General features: G+C 39.2%; 1 protein-coding gene across 1 annotated transcript in view; it reads right to left on the bottom strand.

The window, feature by feature from the left end:
- The window catches only part of ZC3H12B (zinc finger CCCH-type containing 12B), a 77339-nt gene that overhangs the window by 14362 nt on the left and 40063 nt on the right, over positions 1–22914 (bottom strand). The window contains exon 2 of the mRNA XM_041741578.1: positions 5728–5867. Within this exon, the coding sequence (XP_041597512.1) occupies positions 5728–5867 (140 nt within the window). The remainder of the gene's footprint in view (positions 1–5727; positions 5868–22914) is intronic.

Genomic DNA, 22914 nt, shown 5'->3' with positions numbered 1-22914 from the left:
AAACTCTATCTCTCCTTCTATTCTAAATTATAGCTTTGCTGGATAGAGTCTTCTTGGCTACAGATTTTTCCCATTCAGCATTTTGAATATATCATGCTACTCCCTTCTGGCTTGCCAAGTTTTCTGTTGAGAAATGTGCAACTAGACTTATGAGTCTTACCTTGTAAGTTAAGGAATACTTTTTTCTTACGGTTTTTAATTTTTTTCTTTATCATTATATTTTTCAAATTTAATTACAATATGTCTTCTTGTTGGCCTGCTTTCATTGATTTTGATGGGAGATCATTGTGTCTCCTGGCTCTGGATATCTGTTTCTCTTAACAAATTAAGGAAGTTTCTAGCTATTATTATCTGAAATAAATTTTCTGCCCCCTTTTCTTTCTCCTCTCCTGGAACTCCTATAATATGAATATTACTACATTTGTGGAGCCAGTGAGTTCCCTAAGTAGTAAGTAGTAGTAGACACACTTGTGTTACATAATTCTCTCTCTTTTGTTCAGCTTCATTGTTTTCCATTATTTTGTCTTCTAGGTCACTAATTTGTTCCTCTGCTTATTTCAGCTTGCTGTTCATTGCATCAAGTCTGCTTCCAATCTTATTTATTGCATCTTTCATCTCTGATTAATTCTATTTAACTCTTTTATCTCTATTGTAAGGGTGTCACTAATGTCTTCTATTCTTTTCTCAAACCCAGTAAGAATCCTTATGATTGTTACTTTAAATTCTCCAACAGGCATGTTACTTATATCTCTTTTGCTTAGAATTTTGTCTGTGGCCTTGTCTTGTTCTTTTATTTGGGATAAAGTCCTCCCTCTTGGCTTATTTCTAAGTTTCTACCCTTTTGCTGTTTTTGTAAAGCAAGTTATGTTTCCTGCTTCTGAAAGTAATGGTCTTGTGAAAAAGAGGTCATGTAGTGCCCAAGGCTTGTCACTTCAGGGATTGTCTCTGGTGTGTGCTGCATATGTTCTTCTACTGTGATTTGGCTGCTGTGTCCTTCAGATCAGTCATCTGCAGAGGCTCTTCTTACCACCTCTTGGCAGTGTTTGGTCCATGGACTGAATGTTGTCAGTTTTAGCTTGGTGTGCTCTGGTGTGATTCTGAGGTAAGACCTGACACAAACTCCACTAGAACTGAGGCCCTACAGAACTCTGTGGTTGGGAGACGTGGCATGGGTACAAGTTTGTCCTGGTCTTCTGGGGGCAGGGTCTGCTGTGCTGGGACTGAACTTTGCTTGACTGAAAAGGGAAGTCCCACCAGAGTTCAGGGGATTATATGCAAGTTAGCTATCCAGTGTATATACAAGTTAGCTATCCAGTGTCCATGCTGAGCTGCTTCCTCCAAGTGGTTTGCCTGCTACAGGGCAGGGGAAAGAAATGGTGCCAGCCACTTCCTTTTTTCCTGGAGAGGCATCTATGTAAATGCTGCCTCTCAAGGAAGTGCTCCTAGCATAGCAAATAATCTTCACTCTATGTGCCTCAGGTGTTATTCAGATGGTTGTTTCCATTCTGTCTATCCCCAGGTTATTTGCCTACTTTCTCTCCAGAAGCAGCACTACCTTCCTGGCTCTATCCAAGGTGAGTCTGCTGACCTTTAAATCTCCAGGCTTTAGAGACATGATGTGGGCAGGGGCTTGTACTGGATGTCTGGGGAGGTGCCTGTTGCTCCATTTTTTCTAGGTTGCCCAATTTATTGTCATATATTTTTTCATAATATTCTCTTACATTTGTTTGTATTTCTGTTGGTTGATATTTCTGCTTTTACATTTTTAAATTTTATTTGAGTCATTGCTCTTTGCTTTTTGATCAGTCTGGCTAGAGGTTTATGGATTTTTTAAAAATATTTTATCTATTTATTCATGAGAGACACACACAGAGAGAAGCAGAGACACAGGCAGAGAGAGAAGCAGGCTCCATGCAGGGAGCCCAATGTGGGACTCGATCCCAGGACTCCAGTATCACACCCTGGGTCTGAAGGCAGATGCTCAAATGCTGAGCCACCCAGGCATCCCAAGCCACCCAGGCATCCCTGGATTTTTTTAATCTTTTCAAAAAACCAGCCCCTGGTTTCATTGGTCTCTTCTGTTATTTTTTATTTTTATTTTTATTTTTATTTTTTTAAAGAATAAATTTATTTTTTATCGGTGTTCAATTTGCCAACATACAGAAAAACACCCAGTGCTCATCCCATCAAGTGCCCCCCTCAGTGCCCATCATCCATTCTCCCCCACCCACCGCCCTCCTCCCCTTCCACCACCCCTAGTTCGTTTTCCAGAGTTAGGAGTCTTTATGTTCTGTCTACTGTTATTTTTAGATTCTGTATCATTTATTCGTGCTCTAACCTTTATTATTTTCTTCCTTCTGCTGATTTGAGGTTTTATTTATTGTTCTTTTTTTCTAGCTCCTTTAGGTATTAGGTTAGGTTTTTTTATTTGAGATTTCTCTTGCTTCTTAAGGTAGCCTTGTATTGCTATAAACTTCCCTTTAGAATTGCTTTTGCTTCATCCCACAGGATTTGGACCATTGTATTTTCATTTGCTTCCATGTACTTGCGGACTTTATTTTTTATTTCTTGTTTAACCCATTCATTGTTTAGTAACATGTTATTTAACCTCCTTGTATTTGTGCTCTTTTCAGATTTTATTTTTTTATTTTGGTTGATTTCTGGTTTTGTAGTTTGTGGTGAGAAAAGATGCATGGTATGATTTTGATCTTTTTGAATTGTTGAGACTTGTTATGTGGCCTGATATGTGATTTATTCTAGAAAATGTTCCATGTGCACCTGAAAAGAATGTGTGTTCTGCTGTTTTAGGATGGAATGTTCTAAATATATATGTTAAATCCACCTGGCCCAATGTGTTATCAAATCCATTGCTTCCTAGTTGATTTTCTTATCTGTCCATCTTCCTATTTACATAAGTGGGGTGTTAAAGTCCCCTACTCTTATTGTATTACTGTTGATTAGTTCATGTTTATTATTAATTGCTTTATGTATTTAGTTTCTCCCATGTTGAGTATTTAAATGTTTGCAATTTTTATATCTTCTTGTTTGATTGTCCCCTTTATTATTATATCTTGCTACTTTTGGTCTCATTACTGTCTTTGTTTTAAAATCTATTTTGTCTGATATAAGTATTGCTACTCCAGCTTTTTTTGACATCCATTTACATGATAAACTTTTTTCCATCCCCTTACATTCAATCTTCAGGTGACTTTGGGTCTAAAATGAGTCTCAAGCAGGAAGGATATAGATGGGTCTTTATATATATATATATATATATATATATATATATATATATATATATATATATATACACATTCTGGCATCCTATGTCTTTTAATTGGAATGGTTATTCCATTTACATTCAAAGTAATTATTGATAAATATGTATTTATTGCTGTTTCATTACATGTTTTGTGATTGTTTCTAATGTTTTTCTGTGTTTCTTTCTTCGCTTGTTCTCTTTCCTTGTGTGTTTTATTTAATGATACATTTGGATTTCTTTCTCTTTTTTATTTGCATATCTATTAGGGGTTTTTGACTTGCGGTTACCATTACAATTGTATATAATATCTTCTTTTTTTAAAAAAGATTTAATTTATTTATTCATGAGAGACACAGAGAGAGAGTCAGAGACACAGGCAGAGGGAGAAGCAGGCTCCAAGCAGGGAGCCCGACATGGGACTCTATCCCAATTCTCCAAGATCACGCCCTGTGCTGAAGGCGGTGCTAAACCGCTGAGCCACCCGGGCTGCCCACAATTGTATCTTCTGTATATAGCAGAATTCCTTTTTTTTAATAGCATAATTCCATATTAAGTTGATGGTCATTTAATTTTGAAGCCATTCTTTATTCCTCTCTTCCCAACATGTTAGGTATATGTTGTCATAATTTATTTTGTGAGTTCCTTGACTGATTTTTTTACAGAAATATGTTTTTTTTTACTACTTTTGTGCTTCCTACATTCATATTGTTACTTTTGGTATTTTCTTTGCACTCAGTGTCATTTTCAATATTTCTTGCAAGGCTAGTTTAATGGCCATGAACTCCTTTAGTTTTTATTTGTCTGGGAAGCTATTTCTTCTTCTATTCTGAATGATAGTTTCACAGAATGGACTATTCTTGGCTTAAGATGTTTCCCATTCAGAACTTTGAATATATCATGCCACTTTCTTCTGGCTTGAAAAGTTTCTGTTGAAAAATATACTAATAGCTTTATGAGGTTTCTCTTATATATAACTGTCTCTTTTGTCTTGCTGCTTTAAATTATTTTTTCTTTATCACTGCATTTTTAAATTTAAATTCAATTAACCAACATATAGTATATCATTAGTTTCATATGTACTTTTCAATAATTCATCAGTTGCATATGACACCCAGGGCTCATCACATCAAGTGCCCTCCTTAATGCTCCTCACCAGGTACTTCATTTCTCCATATACCTCCCCTTCAACAACTCTTTGTTTCTCAGGTTAAGTGTCTCTCATGGTTTGTCCTCCTCTCTGATTTTTACCCATTCAGTTTCCCCTCATTCCCTTATGGCCCCTTGTACTATTTCTTATATTCCACATATGAGTGAAACCATATGATAACTGTCTTTCTCTGATTAACTTATTTCACTCAGCATAAAACACTTCAGTTCCATCCACATCGATGTAAATGGTAGGTATTCATCCTTTCTGATGGCTGAGTAATATTCCATTGAATATATATATGAATATATGAATATATATGAATATATATGAAAAGTATATAAAATGAATATATATGAAAGTTAGAAAAGTCAGCTATTATCTCTGCTCCTGAGAGTAGTGGCTTTATATATTTTTTAAAAGATTTTATTTATTTATTTGTGAGAGACACACAGAGAGAGGCAGAGACATAGGTAGAGGTAGAAGCAGGTTCCCTATGGGGACCCCAATGTGGGACTCGATCCCAGGACCCTGTGATGTGAATGATATCTAGTTGCAATCATGGGATAAGGTGAGTTTAGGACCCTCCTACTCTGCCATCTTGCTTGTGCTTCAAATCAAAATATCTTTGTAGGACCTTAAGAGTATCATGGCCCTGAGCCTTGGGCCTGCTATGCCTCATTGATAAGTTGGCTCTGACTGCCATGGAACTTTTCTCTCTATATATTTTGCTCTATAATTTTCAAATCTCATAATCTCTACCAATTCTCTTACAGAATGTAATCAATTTTCTATGATAGTTTCTAAGTCTTTTGGAAAACTCAGCCACACTCATAAACAGATTCATTCCATTTTAGTCCAAAGTCTGTGGTCAAATAGAAAAGCATTCCTTTTTTTTCAACTATATGCTTTATTCCTTGATGAATTAAAGTCTCAATTTATGTGCCATATGCCACAACACAATAATGGTTTTATTTGGATCAGAAAAAATACATTTAAAAATATACTTAATGGGAGCACCTTAGTGCCTAAGTCTGTTAAGTGTCTGCCTTTGGCTCAGGTCATGATCCCAGGGTCCTGATATTGAGCCCTACCTTGGGCTCCTTGCTCAGCAAAGAGCCTGCTTCTCTCTTTCCTTCCCACTTGTGCTATGTCTCTCTCTCAAATAAATAAGTAAATAAATAAATCTTTAAAAATATATTTAATACAAGACATTTTAAGTACACTTAATAAACTTAGAAAATAATTATCTAAGTTGGGACCAATCTCTCCCAGCTCTGCCTCTGGATGAGAAGCAATGTCTTATTTGAAATAGTACCTGTAATTGGTGCATCAGGGCGAGATTGCTCCTTTCTCCAGGCAGGCACAAATACAGTAATATTTTTATGACCTTTGTCTAGGAACCAATCCACAGCAAGTTGTATTCCTCTGCAGGAGAACTCTTCTTTATTCCCATGGCTTTAGGAAGATAGACAATGAAAGGATAAAGTATCAACAATAGGTAGCAGAGAAATACTCCAAACAAGCTTTTTCTTAGAACCAAGACACTAACAATAGACATTTTATTTCTTGATATTGCCAAAAATATGCAATAACAGCAAATCAAGTTATTTTCTATTTAATTGCTATAAATATTGCTATTATTATTACATTTTTCTTCAAGTTCCCAGATAACTCCCAACTTGAGATAACTCTGAGATAACTTCCTACGACTACTTCAATTTTCACTCCTCTCTCTACATTTACTACCGTTTTATTTTAGAATACTCAGATGTACACAACAGATGAGAAAAGAAGAGGTATCTTCAGAGGTTTAGATAGAGTTTATATGGAGGACTAGTTGGAGCTATGTCTTAAGCACATATTTTAAGCTTAAAAAAATGACACTGACAACAAAAAAGAAACACATATAAATGCTGACTAAAAATAGTTATCACATTTAATTACATATAATTTACCAATAAAAATCGCATTCTTGAAAGTTTTAAGATGTGGAAGACGCTCACAATGTAATGTTAAGGAAAAAAAGGATACAGACTATATATAATATAATCCCAATTTTGTAGAAGAAAGTCTATATATTATTTAGAGAAAATACTAGAGAATAGACACATCAAAATATTGATTAAAATGATTATCCCGTGTGAGAGAATTATAAGTAATTTATTTTCCTATTCCAAAATTTCTTCAAACAAGTATTCCTTTTATAATTATAACATGATGTAAAAAGAGAAGACATTTTATCATAATTATGTGTAGACATAAATATTGTAAAAACTTAAAAAGCCAAACAGAAATTTGATTCTAAATTTGAAGAGGGAAAATTAGATGAATTGGGAAAAGATATATTTATTGACATAATCTTAAAAACTCACAGTGTACTAAATTTGTGCCTAGTTTGCCTGTGAAAATCCTGATCTTTGAGCAAGGAGTTGGGTGTTCTAACATAAACATAAACCACATTAAATTATAGTTTTTAAACAGCATACATTAAATGTACCAATTCTAGTACAATAAAGTGGATATTGCCTGTTAAAACTGATCAGAAAAGAAGAAACATTTTGATAGAAAGTTAATTAAGACAATATAATAGGGTCTCTCTCTTTAGATTTCCCACTGGTACTCAACTATAAGAGAAATTAGCTCCAATTATATTGTTCTTTTTGGGTGAATTTATACATAATCTCAAAAGTCCCATTAACACACATACTGCAAGAATTCCCAGTGCCTTAATCACTCTTGAAACACAGTATTAAATGCTTCTTCAACATTTCTAAACACATGATAATCATGTTTAAGTCTCCAGTAAGTGCCAGAAGGCAATTATACTACATTACTAAAAGTCAAAACACGTAAGAAAAAAGAAAAGAAAGATATTTAAATGCCAATACATTCCAAGGTAGCCTTAGAAACAGTTACCACACTGATTGCTTCTAAAAAGATGAATGGGTAAATTAGGCTAGCTTATGGATCTTAAAGGGTTAATATTGGATGAACCTAGCATGAAATATGGGAAAGGAATATGCTCAGATGCTATTTTTCCCACTGCTACAGTGCTGGTAAGTAAGAGAATAACATGAACTCAGGAAAATCATTAGAATTGCCAATAGAGGGGGAATTTGGAGGAAAGGGATGGAATTTCATTTCACATAGCTTGGCAGTGCTATAAAGTGTGTCCTCCCAAACACAGTCTAAAACCATAAATAAATATAGGAGTAATATTTGCTGTTGGATATGCCAACTATATATTTTATGTTGCCAAATTCTTTTTAAAAATATTTTTACTAAATAAGTCAGATAGAGAAAGACAAGTACTACATAATTTTATTTATATGTGGAATCTAAAAAGCAAAACAAATAAATACACAAAGCAAAATAGATCCATAAATACCTTGAACAAACTGGTGGTTGCCAGAGGGTAGAGTGGGCAAAATGAGTGAAGGGAGGTGGGAAGTAAAGTTGGCAGTTATGAAATAAATAAGTCGTGGGGATGAAAGGCATAGCATAGGAAATATAGTCAATGGTATTGTGACAACATTGTACGGGGTCTGATGGTAGCTACATTTGTAATGAGAATAGAGTTGTCCAGTCACTATGCTGTACACCTGAGACTACTCTAACATTGTGTGTCAACAATAACTTAATAAAAATAAAATATTTTTCACTATGAAAAATTATATGGCAACATATTAAACAACCTAGAGGAAATGAGTAAATTCCTAGAAACTGTGTCTGGTCCAAGAAGACAACATAGGAAGACCATGAACTCATCCCCTCCATGGAACATCCAAATCACACCGATTTATAAACAATTCCTCTTGAAGAAGGAGTGAGGGCTGGCTGAACAGCCTCTGCACAACAAAAGATAGAATGGACAAAGAGAAGAAAAAGAGAGATGAAGACATGGTAACAAAGGGAACTCCCACCCTTGACATTGCAAACAGCAGTGAGAAGGGATAGTATTGAGGTAGCAGGAACAGATTCCTCTGTCCTTCGGCACATAAAAAAATCCCTGTGGTTTAAAAAGACAACTATCATATGAAAGATACAGCACTAGAGCTCTGCTAAATGGCAGAGGAACTGTGAGTTCCAGGTCAGAAGAACTAAAGAACAACACCGTTTAGTTCCTTCTCCACCTTAAAAGTGCAAACTGGGGTAGCATCCAGATGCATAGCCTTGGTCTGCAGGACTATACCAGGCCTAGTAGCTGTGGGGCATAGAAAAAAAGATGTAGTTTAAAAGGTCAAAGGAGCTGAGAGAATATTCTCTGAGTCAGAAGGACTGAAGAATGACAGGGTTTTTACCCACCCACCCCCATCTTAAAGAGCAGAAAAGATCAAGGTCTGATTTCTAAGGCTGGATTGCTGCCTCAAGAAAATCTAGTAAGGAACCCTGGGCCCGGACAGGGCAAGATGGTGGAAGAGTAGGAGTCCTCAACACACCTGATCTCACCAACTTACCTAGATAACTTTCAAAACATCCTTAACACATATGAATTCAACCTGAAATTTAAAGAGATAATAGCCAAAATGCTACAGAGAGAAAAGTTTTCACTTCTAGCAAGAATTATTTAGGGTGAAATTTATGTAGACTGTGGTTGATATTTTTGACTCAGTCCACTCATACAGCCACTCTGAACTGAACAAATGACTAGAAGTAAGAATTCACCACACACACACACACACACACACACACACACACACACACACAAGAATCAGAAACAGTACTCTGGAGGCGGGGCAAGATGGTGGAAGATCAGGGTCCCCAAGTCACCTGTCCCCACCAACTTACCTAGTTAACTTTCAAATCACCCTGAAAACCTATGAATTAGGCCTGATATTTAAAGAGAGAACAGCTGGAATGCTACAGTGAGATGACTTTGCGCTTCTATCAAGGTAGGAAGACAGAAAAAAATAAATAAAAAAGCATCCAAGGGGGAGGGGCACCCATGAGGAGCTGTGCTAAGGCCCGGCAGCCAGTGACCCCAGGACACGAAAGCCCAGTCCCAGGGAAGCAGAAATTCTACCAATCATCCCAGTGGGAAAGGTGCTCACAGGGAACACAGGCAGGATCCCAGGAGGGGCAGGGATGCCTTCAGGCTCCCAGGGACACTAACAGAGGAGGTGCGCCCTGGGGGAGAGTGCGCCACACACCGTGGGCCGAGCTCCCTAAAGGGCTGGAGCACCCGCCCAGCATGGCACCGGGAGGAGTTCCAGCAGCGGTTCAGGTGGTGGCTCCACGTGGAGGGGGCTGTGCAGCCCCGGGAGCACGATTCCAGCGGTGCAGGCCCGGGAGCCAAGGGTGCTGGGGGACACAGCCCAAGATCCGGCACTCTCCCCGGGACAGGTGGAGGCTGGGATGACACAGGACAGCAAGGACGCTCCTGCTGCCGGAAGGCCTGGAGCTGTGCAGATTAGCGCCCCCTGCCCCTGGAGCATCCAGGCCCCTGCAGACTGAGAGATGCAGTGGTTACTGCTGGAGCTGATTCCAGAATCGGAGAGCTGGCCTCGACCACTGTTGTTCCTCCTGGTGGCACCTTGTACCTGGGACTGAGCAGGGGCCTCACAGGATAAACAGTTCGCACTGAGCCATGCACCTGGCAAGGGGCTGGGCAGTTCCCCCGAGGTACACACACCTGAAAATCAGCACAGCAGGCCCCTCCCCCAAAAAAACCAGCTGGAAGGACAGGGGAAAAGCAAGTTATTAACCAAACAGCCCTGGAAAGTTCCAGGGGAAGTCGAGAGATTTACAGTATATAGAATCAGAGGACACTCCCCCTTGTTTTTGTTTTCTGTTTGTTCCCCCGCCCCCTTATTTCTCTCTTTTTCTCCTTTTTCCAGTACAACTTGTTTTTGGCCAATCTGCACTGAGCAAAATGACTAGAAGGAAAAACTCATCACAAAAAAAGAATCAGAAACAGACCTCTCTCCCACAGAGTTACAAAATCTGGATTACAATTCAATGTCAGGAAGCCAATTCAGAAGCACAGTTATAAAGCTACTGGTGGCTCTAGAAAAAAAGCATAAAGGAATCAAGAGACTTCATGAATGCAGAATTTAGATCTAATCAGGCAGAAATTAAAAATCAATTAAATTAGATGCAATCCAAACTAGAGGTCCTAACTATGAGGGTTAATGAGGTAGAAGAACAAGTGAGTGACATAGAAGACAAGTTGATGGCAAAGAGGGAAACTGAGGAAAAAAGAGACAGACAATTAAAAGATCATGAGGATAGGTTAAGGGAAATAAATGACAGCCTCAGAAAGAAAAATCTATGTTTAATTGGGGTTCCCAAGGGCACTGAAAGGGACAGAGGTCCAGAATATATATTTGGACAAATCATAGCTGAAAACTTTCCTAATCTGGGAAGGTAAACAGGCAATCAGATCCAGGAGAGAGATTCCTCCCTAAAATCAATAAAAACCACTCAACACCTCGACGTTTAATAGTGAAACTTGCAAATTCCAAAGGTAAAAAGAAGATCCTTAAAGCAGCAAGAGAAAAGAGATCCCTAACCTTTATGCGGGGAAGTATTAGGTTAAGAGCACACCTCTCCAGAGAGAACTGGCAGGCCAGAAAGGGCTGGCAGGATATATTCAGGGTCCTAAATGAGAAGAATATGCAACCAAGAATACTTTATCCAGCAAGGTTCTCATTCAGAATAGGAGAGATAAAGAGCTTCCAAGATAGGCAGGAACTGAAAGAATATGTGACCACCAAACCAGCTCTGCAAGAAATATTAACGGGACACTGTAAAAGAAAGAGTAAGCCCAAGGAAACAATCCACAAAAACAGGGACTGAATAGGAATCATGATGAGACTAAATTCAGATCTTTCAATAGTAACTCTGAATGTGAATGGGCTGAATGGTCCCATCAAGAGACGGAGAGTCTCAGAGTGGATAAAAAGCAAGACCCATCTATTTTCTGTGTACAAGAGACTCCTTTTAGACATAAGGACACCTCCAGCCTGAGAATAAAAGGTTGGAGAACCATTTCCCATTCAAATGGTCCTCAAAAGAAAGCAGGGGTAGCCATCCTCATATCAGATAAATGAGAGTTTATCCCAAATACTGTAGTAAGAGATGAAGAGGGACACTCTATCATACTTAAAGGATCTATCCAACAAAAGGACCTAACAATCATGAATATTTATGCCCCGAATGTGGGAGCTGCCAAGTATATCAATCAATTAATAACCAAAGTTAAGGCATACTTAGATAATAATACATTTATACTTGGTGACTTGAATATAGTGCTTTCTACAATTGACAGATCTTCTAAGCACAACATATCCAAAGAAACAAGAGCTTTAAATGATACACAGGACTGGATGGATTTCACAGATATCCACAGAACTTTACATCCAAATGCAACTGCATACACATTCTTCTCAAGTGCACATGGAACGTTCTCCAGAATAGTCCACATACTGGGTCACAAATCAGGTCGTAACAGATACCAAAATATTGGGATCGTCCCCTGCATATTTTCAGACCGTAATGCTTTGAAACTAGAACTAAATCACAAGAAGAAGTTTGGAAGGATTTTAAACACGTGGAGGTTAAGGACCATCCTGCTAAAAGACGAAAGAGGAAATTAGAAAATAATTTAAAAGATTCATGGAAACTAATGAGAATGAAGATACAATCACTCAAAATCTTTGGGATACAGCAAAAACAGTCCTGAGGGGGAAATACATCGCAATACAAGCATCCAACCAAAAACTGGAAAGAACTCAAATACAGAAGCTAACCATGCACCTAAAGGAGCTGGAGAAAAAACAGCAAATAGATCCTACACCCAGCAGAAGAGAATTAATAAAGATTCAAGCAGAACTCAATGAAATAGAGACCAGAAGAACTGTGGAACAGATCAACAAAACCAGGTGTTGCTTCTTTGAAAGAATTAATAAGATAGATAAACCATTAGCCAGCCTTATTAAAAGGAAGAGAGAAAAGACTCAAATTAATAAAATCATGAGTGAGAAAGGAGAGGTCACCACCAATATGAAGGAAATACAATTTAAAAAATGTATTATGAGGTCCAGTTTCTTTATTTTGCATGTTGGTGTCCAATTTTCCCAACACGATTTGTTGGATACTGTCTTTTTCTCATTGAATATACTTTCCTCCTTTGTCAAAAATTAATTGATCATAAAAGCATGGGTTCACCTTTGAGCTCTCTATTTGTTCCCCTGATCTAGGTGTGTATTTCTGTGTCAGTACCACACTGCTTTGATTATTATAGCTTTGTAGTATATCTTGAAATCTAGGATGCCATATCTCCAGTTTTGTTCTTTTTCAAGATTGTTTTGGCTGTTTGGGGACTTTAGTGGTTCCATACAAATTTTAGGATTATTTTTCTTACTTCTATTTAAAACGTTGTTGGTATTTGTTAAAGAATTTATTTCTTTATTTGAGAGACAGACAGAAAGCATGAGAGAATGAATTCAAGCAGGGGAAGATGGGCAGAGGGAGAGGAAGAAGCAGAATCCCTGCTGAACAGGGAGCCTGACTTGGAGCTTGATCCCAGAACCCTGAGATATAACCTGGGCAAAAGGCAGACACTTAACTGACTGAGTCACCCAGCAACCTCTCTTGTTGGTATTTTGATAGGGATTTCATTGAATCTATGGATTGCTTTGGGTAGTATGGACATTTAATAATAATTCTTCCAATTTGTGAAAAAAACAAACATTATGAGCAGCTATACACCAATAAATTATGCAAGCTCGAAGAAATGGACGCATTTCTAGAAAATCACAAACTACCAAAACTGGAACAGGAAGAAATAGAAAACCTGAACAGACCAATATCCAGGGAGGAAATTGAAGCAGTCATCAAAAACCTCCCAAGACACAAACGTCCAGGGCCAGATGGCTTCCCAGGGGAATTCTATCAGATGTTTAAAGAAGAAGCCATACCTATTCTACTAAAACTGTTCAGAAAGATAGAAAGAGATGGAGTACTTCCAAACTCATTCTATGAGGCCGGCATCACCCTGATTCCAAAACCAGACAAAGACCCCACCAAAAAGGAGAATTACAGACCAATATCCCTGATGAACATGGATGCAAAAATTCTCAACAAGATACTAGCCAATAGGATTCAACAATACATTAAGAAGATTATTCACGATAACCAAGTGGGATTTATCCCCAGGATGCAAGGCTGGATCAACAATCATAAAGCAATCAACGTGATTGATTACATCAGCAAGAGAAAAAACAAGAACCATAGGATCCTCTTAATAGATGCAGAGAAAGCATTTGACAAAATACAGCATCCATTCCTGATCAAAACTCTTCATAGTATAGGGATAGAGGGAACATTCCTCAGCATCTTAAAAGTCATCTACGAAAAGTCCACAGCAAATATCATTCTCAATGGGGAAACACTGGGAGCCTTTCCCCTAAGATCAGGAACAAGACAGGGATGTCCACTCTCACCACTGCTATTCAACACAGTACTAGAAGTCCTAGCTTGAGCAATCAGACAACAAAAAGACATTAAAGGCATTCGAATTGGCAAAGAAGAAGTCAAACTCTCCCTCTTTGTAGATGACATGATACTGTACATAGAAAACCCAAAAGACTCCTCCCCAGTATTGCTAGAACTTATACAGCAATTCGTCAGTGTGGCAGGATACAAAATCAATGCCCAGAAATCAGTGGCATTTCTATCTACTAACAATGAGACTGAAGAAAGAGAACATAAGGAGTCAATCCCATTTACAATTGCATCCAAAAGGATAAGATACCTAGGGAAAAAAACCTCACCAAAGAGGTAAAGGATCTATACCCTAAAAACTAAAGAACACTTCTGAAATTGAGGATGACACAAAGAGATGGAAAATATTCCATGCTCATGAATTGGAAGAATTAATATTGTGAAAATGTCAATGCTACCTAGGGCAATTTACACATTAAATACAATCTCTATTCAAATACCATGGACTTTCTTCAGAGAGTTGGAACAAATTATTTTAAGATTTGTGTGGAATCAGAAAAGATTCTGAATAGCCAGAGGAATATTAAAAAAGAAAAGCATAGCTGGGGGCATCACAACGCCAGATTTCAGGTTGTACTACAAAGCTGTGGTCATCAAGACAGTGTGGTACTGGCACAAAAACAGACACATAGATCAATGGAACAGAATAGAGGACCCAGAAGTGTACCCTCAACTTTATTGTCAACTAATATTTGACAAAGCAGGAAAGACTATCCACTGGAAAAAAGACAGTCTCTTCAATAATGGTGCTGGGATAATTGGACATCTACATGCAGAAGAATGAAAGTAGACCATTCCCTTTCACCATACACAAAGATAAACTCAAAATGGATGAAAGATCTAAATGTGAGACAATATTCCATCAAAATCCTAGAGGAGAACACAGGCAACATCCTTTTTGAACTCAGCCACAGTAACTTCTTGCAAGATACATCCATGAAGGCAAGAGAAACAAAAGCAAAAATGAATTATTGGGACTCCATTAAGATAATAAGCTTTTGCACAGCAAAGAAACAGTCAACAAAACTAAAGACAACTTACAGAATGGGAGAAGATATTTGCAAGTGACCTTCAGATAAAAGGCTAGTATCCAAGGGCTATAAACAACTGATTAAACTCAACAGCGAAGAAACAAACAATCCAATCATGAAATGGGCAAAAGACTGAACAGAAATCTCACAGAGGACGACATAGACATGGCCAACAAGCACATGAGAAAATGCTCTGCATCACTTGCCATCAGGGAAATACAAATCAAAACCACAATGAGATACCACTTCACACCAGTGAGAATGGGGAAAATTAACAAGGTAGGAAACAAAAATGTTGGAGAGGACGTCAAGAAAGGGGAACCCTCTTGCACTGTTGGTGGGAATGTGAACTGGTACAGCCACTCTGGAATATTGTGTGGAGGTTCCTCAAAGAGTGAAAAATAGAACTACCTTATGACCTGGCAATTGCAGTCCTGAGAATTTAACCCAAACATACAGATGAAGTGAAAATCGAGACACCTGTTCCCCAATGTTTATAGCAGCAATGTCCGTAATAGCCAAACTGTGGAAGGAACCTCTGTGTCCATCGAAAGATGAATGGAGAAAGAAGATTTCATATGTATGTATACCTTGGAATATTACTCAGTCATTAGAAAGGCTGAGTACGTTATATATATATATGGAATCCTGGGCTCATAGCCAAAACCACCCCTAGCCTTCCCAGTCAGGTTGCAATGGGAGTAAAGTGCCTTAGAACACTCCAGGCTTACATCGCTTTGGCTTAATGAGGTTGACAGGTTACTCTTGGTACAAAGTGCTCTGGAACCTCCTGAGTGATGTCCATTTCAGATTAAGCCTCCTTGTCACGATGCCCTCTGTGTGGAAAGCCCCAGGAATACCCCAGCCCATACTTGCATTAGTTTCATCCACTCCACCAGGGTACCTGCTTCTCAGAGCACCCTGGAATACTCCTGTCCACATGGCTTTTGATCCAGTTGCCTGGGTAGGGCGCCCACTGCACTAAGCACCTTGGGACACCCCAGCTTACACTCAATTTAGCTTTGCCGGTCCTGCCAGTTCACCTTCAGTGTGGGGAGCCCTAGAACAATCTGATTTGCAATCACTTCAGCTTCAACTGTCCTGCCAGGGCACATTTTGTATGGGACACTCCAGGGACTACAGTGGCCTGAACCCACTTTAGGGTTGGCTGTCCTTCCAGGGTCCCCTCTATATGGAGTACCCAAGGAGCTTCTGGCCTGTACCTTGCCTCAGCTCCAGCCACCCCTTCATCACACCCTCTATGCAGAGGGTTCCAGGACACTCCAGATTTTATCCACTTCAGCTTCAGCTATCCTGCCAATATGCCTTTTGTGCAAAGAGCTCCAGGTCCTCCCAGCTCGCACCTACTTTACTTTCAGCTATCCTGTCAGGACATCCTCTGTGCAGAGAGCTAGCTACTCCACCAGTTCACGCTGTGCTCAGACCACTCTGGGAAACCCCAGCTTGCAATTTAAGCTTCAGCTGTCCTCAAGTTCGCATTCATCACAGAAAGCCCAAGTACCTCCCGACCTACACCTACTTCCATTTTAGCTGTACTGCCTGGGTACTTGCTGCACAGAGAGTCATGGATCCTTCCAGCTCACAACTCAGGTCAGCTCCATGAGCCCCCCAGGATACCATCTATGGGGAGAGCTCTCATTCACACCCCGGTTTACATTTATATTATCCTTAACTGTCCTGCCAGGATGCCCAATGTATGAAGAGCCCAGGGACTTCCCTGATGCACCCACTGCATCCACTTAATCTTTAGCTGTCCATCCAAGGTACCCATAATGTGGAGAGCCCAAGAACGTCCAACCCATACCAGCCACAGCTTCAGATAATCAGCCAAAGACACTAAGCACACATATACTACACAGGAGGCAACCATACACAAGAAGATTCTTTCATGTTCTGCCTAACCCATAAAAACCAACACAGAAAGACAAGCAAAATGGGGGGAAAGATTAATATGCTTCTGAAGAAAAAATAAGATAAAACCTCAGCAAAAGAACTAAATGAAATGGAGATAATCAATATACTTGTTAAGGAATTTAAAGTAATGATTGCAAAGATTCTCCGCAGCCTAGAAAGAAGAGTGGAAGCGCTCAGTGAGACTTTCAATAAAGACATGGAAAATATAAAAAGGAACCAATCAGAGTTGAAGAATACAATGATTAAAATTAAAAAAATAAAACAGAGAAAATCAACAGTAAGTTAGTGGATGCAGAACAAATCAGAGACCTGGAAGATAGGGGAATGGAAAACACCCAAGCTGAACAGTGCTAAGAGGAAAAAAAATCACCAAGAATACTGGATCTAGCAAGGTTATCATTCAGATTCAAGGAGAGATGAAGAATTGCTGGACAAACACAAGTTTATTATCACTAAACCACCCTCACAATAAATATTAAAGGAACTTTTTAAGTGGAAAATAAATGACCATATTTAGACTCAAGAAAATTATGAATACAAAGATGTATATACATAAAGTATATGCATAAAAAATGGAGGAGGGAGTCAAACATAAGAAAAAAAAGTGTGTTTTTTTGGAATGTGGTTGAACTGAAATGACCATCAACTTAATATAGACTACTATATACTTGAGATGTTATATATGAACTTCATGGTAACTACAAATCCAAAACTTATAATAGATACACAAAAAGTAAAGAGAAAGACAGCCAAACATAATACTACAGAAATTTACCACACAAAAAGAGAGTAGGAGAAAAAGAAAGGAACAGCAGAGTGGCTGCACCAGTTCACATTCCCACCAACAGTGCAGGAGGGTTCCCCTTTCTCCACATCCTCTCCAACATTTGTTGTTTCCTGTCTTGTTAATTTCCCCAATTCTCACTGGTGTGAGGTGTGTGGAGGTTCCTCAAAGAGTTAAAAATAGATCTGCCCTACGACCCAGCAATTGCACTGCTGGGGATTTATCCCAAAGATACAGATGCAATGAAACGCCAGGGCACCTGCACCCCGATGTTTATAGTAGCAATGTCTACAATAGCCAAACTGTGGAAGGAGCCTCGGTGTCCATCAAAAGATGAATGGATAAAGAAGATGTGGTATATGTATGCAATGGAATATTACTCAACCATTAAAGACAACAAATACCCACCATTTGCTTCGACATGGATGGAACTGGAGGGGATTATGCTGAGTGAAATAAGTCAATCGGAGAAGGACAAACATTATATGGTCTAATTCATTTGGGGAATATAAAAAACAGTGACAGGGAATAAAGGGGAAAGGAGAAAAAATGAGTGGGAAATATCAGAAAGGGAGACAGAACATGAAAGACTCCTAACTCTGGGAAACGAACTAGGGGTGGTGGAAGGGGAGGTGGGCGGGGGGTGGGGGTGACTGGGTGACGGGCACTGAGGTGGGTAACTTGACAGGATGAGCACTGGTGTTATTCTATATGTTGGCAAATTGAACACCAATAAAAAATAAATTTATATTAAAAAAAACAAAAGGAAAGGAACAGCAAAGAATTACAAAAACAACCAGAAAACAAATAAAATGGCAATAAGTATATACATATCTATGATTATGTTAAATGTAAATAGTATAAATACTCCAATCAAAAGACATAGGCTGGCAAGAGGTATCACCTGCTAGACTCCAGAGACCTGGCCTTTACTGCTCACCTGCTTGTACTTACTAACCTTTGTCTTTCATTTTCCTCTAAGTTCTTCTTTCTGGCTTTTCTCTTGACTCAGGCAAATCAAACCGGAAACCACCCCCCAGGTGATGGCAACAGGCCTCCCATAAGCTCAGACCACCCTTTGAGCTAAACCTGACTCTTTCCTGTGCAGATGGACCATGAGTGACCTCTGGAATGACTTACAATTACCTTCACCTTATTACAATACTAAAATCTCCACCCAAGGAGGAACCTGAGCCTCATTTACATAAAATACAATATGTGTATGTTTTCTTAAGGCACATCCATGCCTCATGCCCATAGCTACATAGGATGACAAGGCTTTCCTATCTAAATATACATGCTAACTCTAAGGACACCTGACTGAGCCAAGTGTTGGACTCTTGATTTCTGCTCAGGTCATGATTTCAGGGTCTTGGTTGTGGAGTCTGCTTAAGATTGTCTCTCTTCCTCTTCCTCTGCCCCCTCCCCACCACTCGTGTGCTCTCTACCTAAATGTGTGTATGTATTTATATATATACAAACATATGCTAACCAGAAATAAAGGAAACTCATTCACTCTCTCTCAGGGAGTCACAGCTTGAAAGGTGTTCCCCATGACCTTATTTGCTTTCTTTGTGGGACAACCCAACCTGGTGCAGTTTCTGACTCATAAAAGAGAAATTTCATGTTGGTTCAGCTACAGAGGGGTAGAGAAGATGAGAGTGGAAGAGGAGGACCCCAGGCTCATCTCATCCTATGAACACAACTAAGTAACTATCAAATCATCCTATGGGGCACCTGGGTGGCTCAGTCATTTAAGCATCTGTCTTCATCTCAGATCATGATTCTATGGTCTTGGGATGGAGCCCAATGTCCTGCTCCTTGTTCAGTGAGGAGTCTACTTTTCCCTCTCCCTTGGCTTCTCCCCTTCTGTTTCCCCCTCACCCTTCTCATGCTCTTTCACTCACTCTCTCAAATAAATAAATAAAATCTGTAAAAAAAAAAAGTCACCCTATATACCCCCAGAAATCAACCTGAACACTGACAGAGCAAACTCTACAACTAAATTCTGAGAAGAGGCCACATTGAAGGTAGGAAGTACATAGAGGGTAAAGTGGAGAAACAGATCATGGGTGCTGCAGAAGGGAGGGAGCAGTCATTGCAGAGAAGGGCAAAAGAGAGTAAAGCACACAGGGAAATACACAAGGAGAAAATTTCCCCAAAGCCATCTGCTGGGAAAACAAGAGGGGCTGATTTTCATGAATTCTTGCAACCAGTGGAACTTAAAACCTGGAGTTTTAAAAGGCCAGTGGGTTTGGCTAGGATAGAGCTCTGAGGGCACTGTGGTGCTCCTAGAAAGAAGACAAGCAAGCAACCCAGGGATAGATAGCATGGAAACAACAATCTGAAGAATGCTTGGGGAACACAGGGAGGAGATTATTTACTCATCTTGGAACACAGTCCCTGAGAGGAAGCAGTCAAGGAGAGGTCTCTTTCAGGAAAAAGGAGTTGGCCAGCACCATTTCCCTCTCCTACCCCTCAGCATAAACACAGAGCCATGTAGGGGAAGCAGCACAGGGCCAACATTGGCTGCCTAACTTTAGACCAAGCCTCACACCCTGTGGTCTGGAGGGACTACTATTCTCAGTCAAAATTCCTTCAGTCTCAGCTTGGCAGGCCCCTCCTTCAGAAGACTAGCACAAACTCCTGCCCACACCACATCTCTAAAGACTGTTTAAAAGGTCAGTAGGATTTGCTAGGAGAGAACCTGGAGGGCACTGCACTCCTCCTGGTGAAAAGACAAACAAAAAACCTGGGTGCAAGTGATCTGAAAAACCTGGGACCAGTAGAGAGATTATTCATTCTTCTCAGAGTGCTTCCTTGAGAGGCAGCGTTCACAGAGATGCCTCTCCACAGACAAAAGAGCTGGCTTGTGCCATTTCTCACATCTCAAACCTCACCATAAATACAGAGCCACCTGTGGGAAACAGTGAAACACCAACACAAACTGCTTAACTTGCTTACTTCAATCAAGTTCCATGCCTTGTGCTCTGGGGAAACTACCCTTCTCAGTCAAGCTTGCCTCAGTCTCAGCACATCAGACCGCTTTCTCAGAAGACCACCAGAAACCCCTGACCACACCATATCTCTTGACTATAGAGTTCTGCAGGGCTTCAGGTCTAGGGAAAGTAGTATCAGTTCTCATTAAACAAGCAGACTAGAACATACCTAGTTAAAACTCACCACTTTCTGGCCAAAGACAAAATACTCACTGCAGGCAAGGAAAGTCTCTGAAGACTACTGGCTTGAGGATAGAACAGCCAAAACACAAGAGCAGAGCAAATGCAGCACACACCAGAGACACTCCCTGAAGTGCCAGGTCCTGGGCACTATATAACCTCTTCTTCATAAAGCCATTACTCTCAGGAGCAGAAAGCATAATTGGTTTTTCTACCATACAGAAGAAGGGAGAGACTTAGACAAAATGCCAAGAGGGAAGAATTCATCCCAAATTAAAAAACAGGATAAGGCCACAACCAGAAATCTAAGTGCAATGGATTATAATAAAAATGGATGATGCCTGATACCACATTAATAAAAGAAAGGATAAGAACCATAATATCATTCAAATAGATACAGAAAAAGCATTTTACAAAATACAACATCCATTCATGATAAAAGTCTTTAACAAAGTAGATTTAGAGGACACATGCTTAAACATAATAAAACCCATCTATAAAAAACCCATAGCTAATATCATCCTTAATGGAAAAAGCCTGTGAGCTATTCCTCTATGGTCAGGAACAAGACAGGGATGTCAACTCTCACCATTGTTATTTAATATATTACTGAAAGTCCGAGCCACAGCAATCAGACAATAAAAAGAAATAAAGACATCCAAATCAGCAAGGAAGAAGTAAAACTTGACTGTTTGCAGATGATGTGATACTCTACATGGAGAACTTGAATCTACCTAAAACTTACTAGAAATGATACACAAATTCGGTAAAGATATATGCACATTTTTTTGTATTTATTTTTTAAAAAAATCAAAATCCTAGAGGAGAACACAGGCAACACCCTTTTTGAACTTGGCCACAGTAACTTCTTGCAAGATACATCCACGAAGGCAAAAGAAACAAAAGCAAAAATGAACTATTGGGACTTCATCAAGATAAGAAGCTTTTGCACAGCAAAGGATACAGTCAACAAAACTAAAAGACAACCTACAGAATGGGAGAAGATATTTGCAAATGACATATCAGATAAGGGCTAGTTTCCAAAATCTATAAAGAACTTATTAAACTCAACACCAAAGAAACAAACAATCCAATCATGAAATGGGCAAAAGACATGAAGAGAAATCTCACAGAGGAAGACATGGACATGGCCAACATGCACATGAGAAAATGCTCTGCATCACTTGCCATCAGGGAAATACAAATCAAAACCACAATGAGATACCACCTCACACCAGTGAGAATGGGGAAAATTAACAAGGCAGGAAACAACAAATGTTGGAGAGGATGCGGAGAAAAGGGAACCCTCTTACACTGTTGGTGGGAATGTGAACTGGTGCAGCCACTCTGGAAAACTGTGTGGAGGTTCCTCAAAGAGTTAAAAATAGACCTGCCCTACGACCCAGCAATTGCACTGTTGGGGATTTACCCCAAAGATTCAGATGCAATGAAACGTCGGGACACCTGCACCCCGATGTTTCTATCAGCAATGGCCACAATAGCCAAAATCTGTTGCATTTCTATACATCAGTAATAAAATAGGAGAAAGAGAAATAAAGAAAACAATGCCATTTTCAATTACACCACCAACAAGAACATACCTAGGAATGAACCTAACCAAAAAGGGGAAAGACCTGTATTCTGAACACTATAGAACATTGATGAAAGTAATTGAATGAAATACAAGGAAATGGAAAGACATCCCATGCTCATCAATCAAAAGAACAAACAATGTTAAAATGTCTATACTACCCAAAGCAATCTACACATTTAATAAAATCTCTATCAAAATACCAACAGCATTTTTCACAGAGCTAGAACAAACATAAAATATGTATGAAACCACAAAAGACCCTGAATAAACAAAGCAAACTTGAAAAAAAAAAATAAAGCAAAGCTGGAGACATCACAATTCCAGATTTCAAGTTGTATTACAAAGCAGTAGTGATCAAAATGGTACTGGTACTGGCACAAAAATTGATACAGATCGATAGAACAGAATAGAAAACCCAGAAAGGAACTCACAAATATATGGTCAATTAATCTTCAACAAAGCAGGAAAGAAT

This window comes from Vulpes lagopus, chromosome X (assembly GCF_018345385.1).
Source record: "Vulpes lagopus strain Blue_001 chromosome X, ASM1834538v1, whole genome shotgun sequence".
NCBI classification, from domain to species: Eukaryota; Metazoa; Chordata; class Mammalia; order Carnivora; family Canidae; genus Vulpes; species Vulpes lagopus.
The sequence above is the reverse complement of the archived record's forward strand: the minus strand, read 5'-3'. Positions and strand labels throughout refer to the sequence as shown.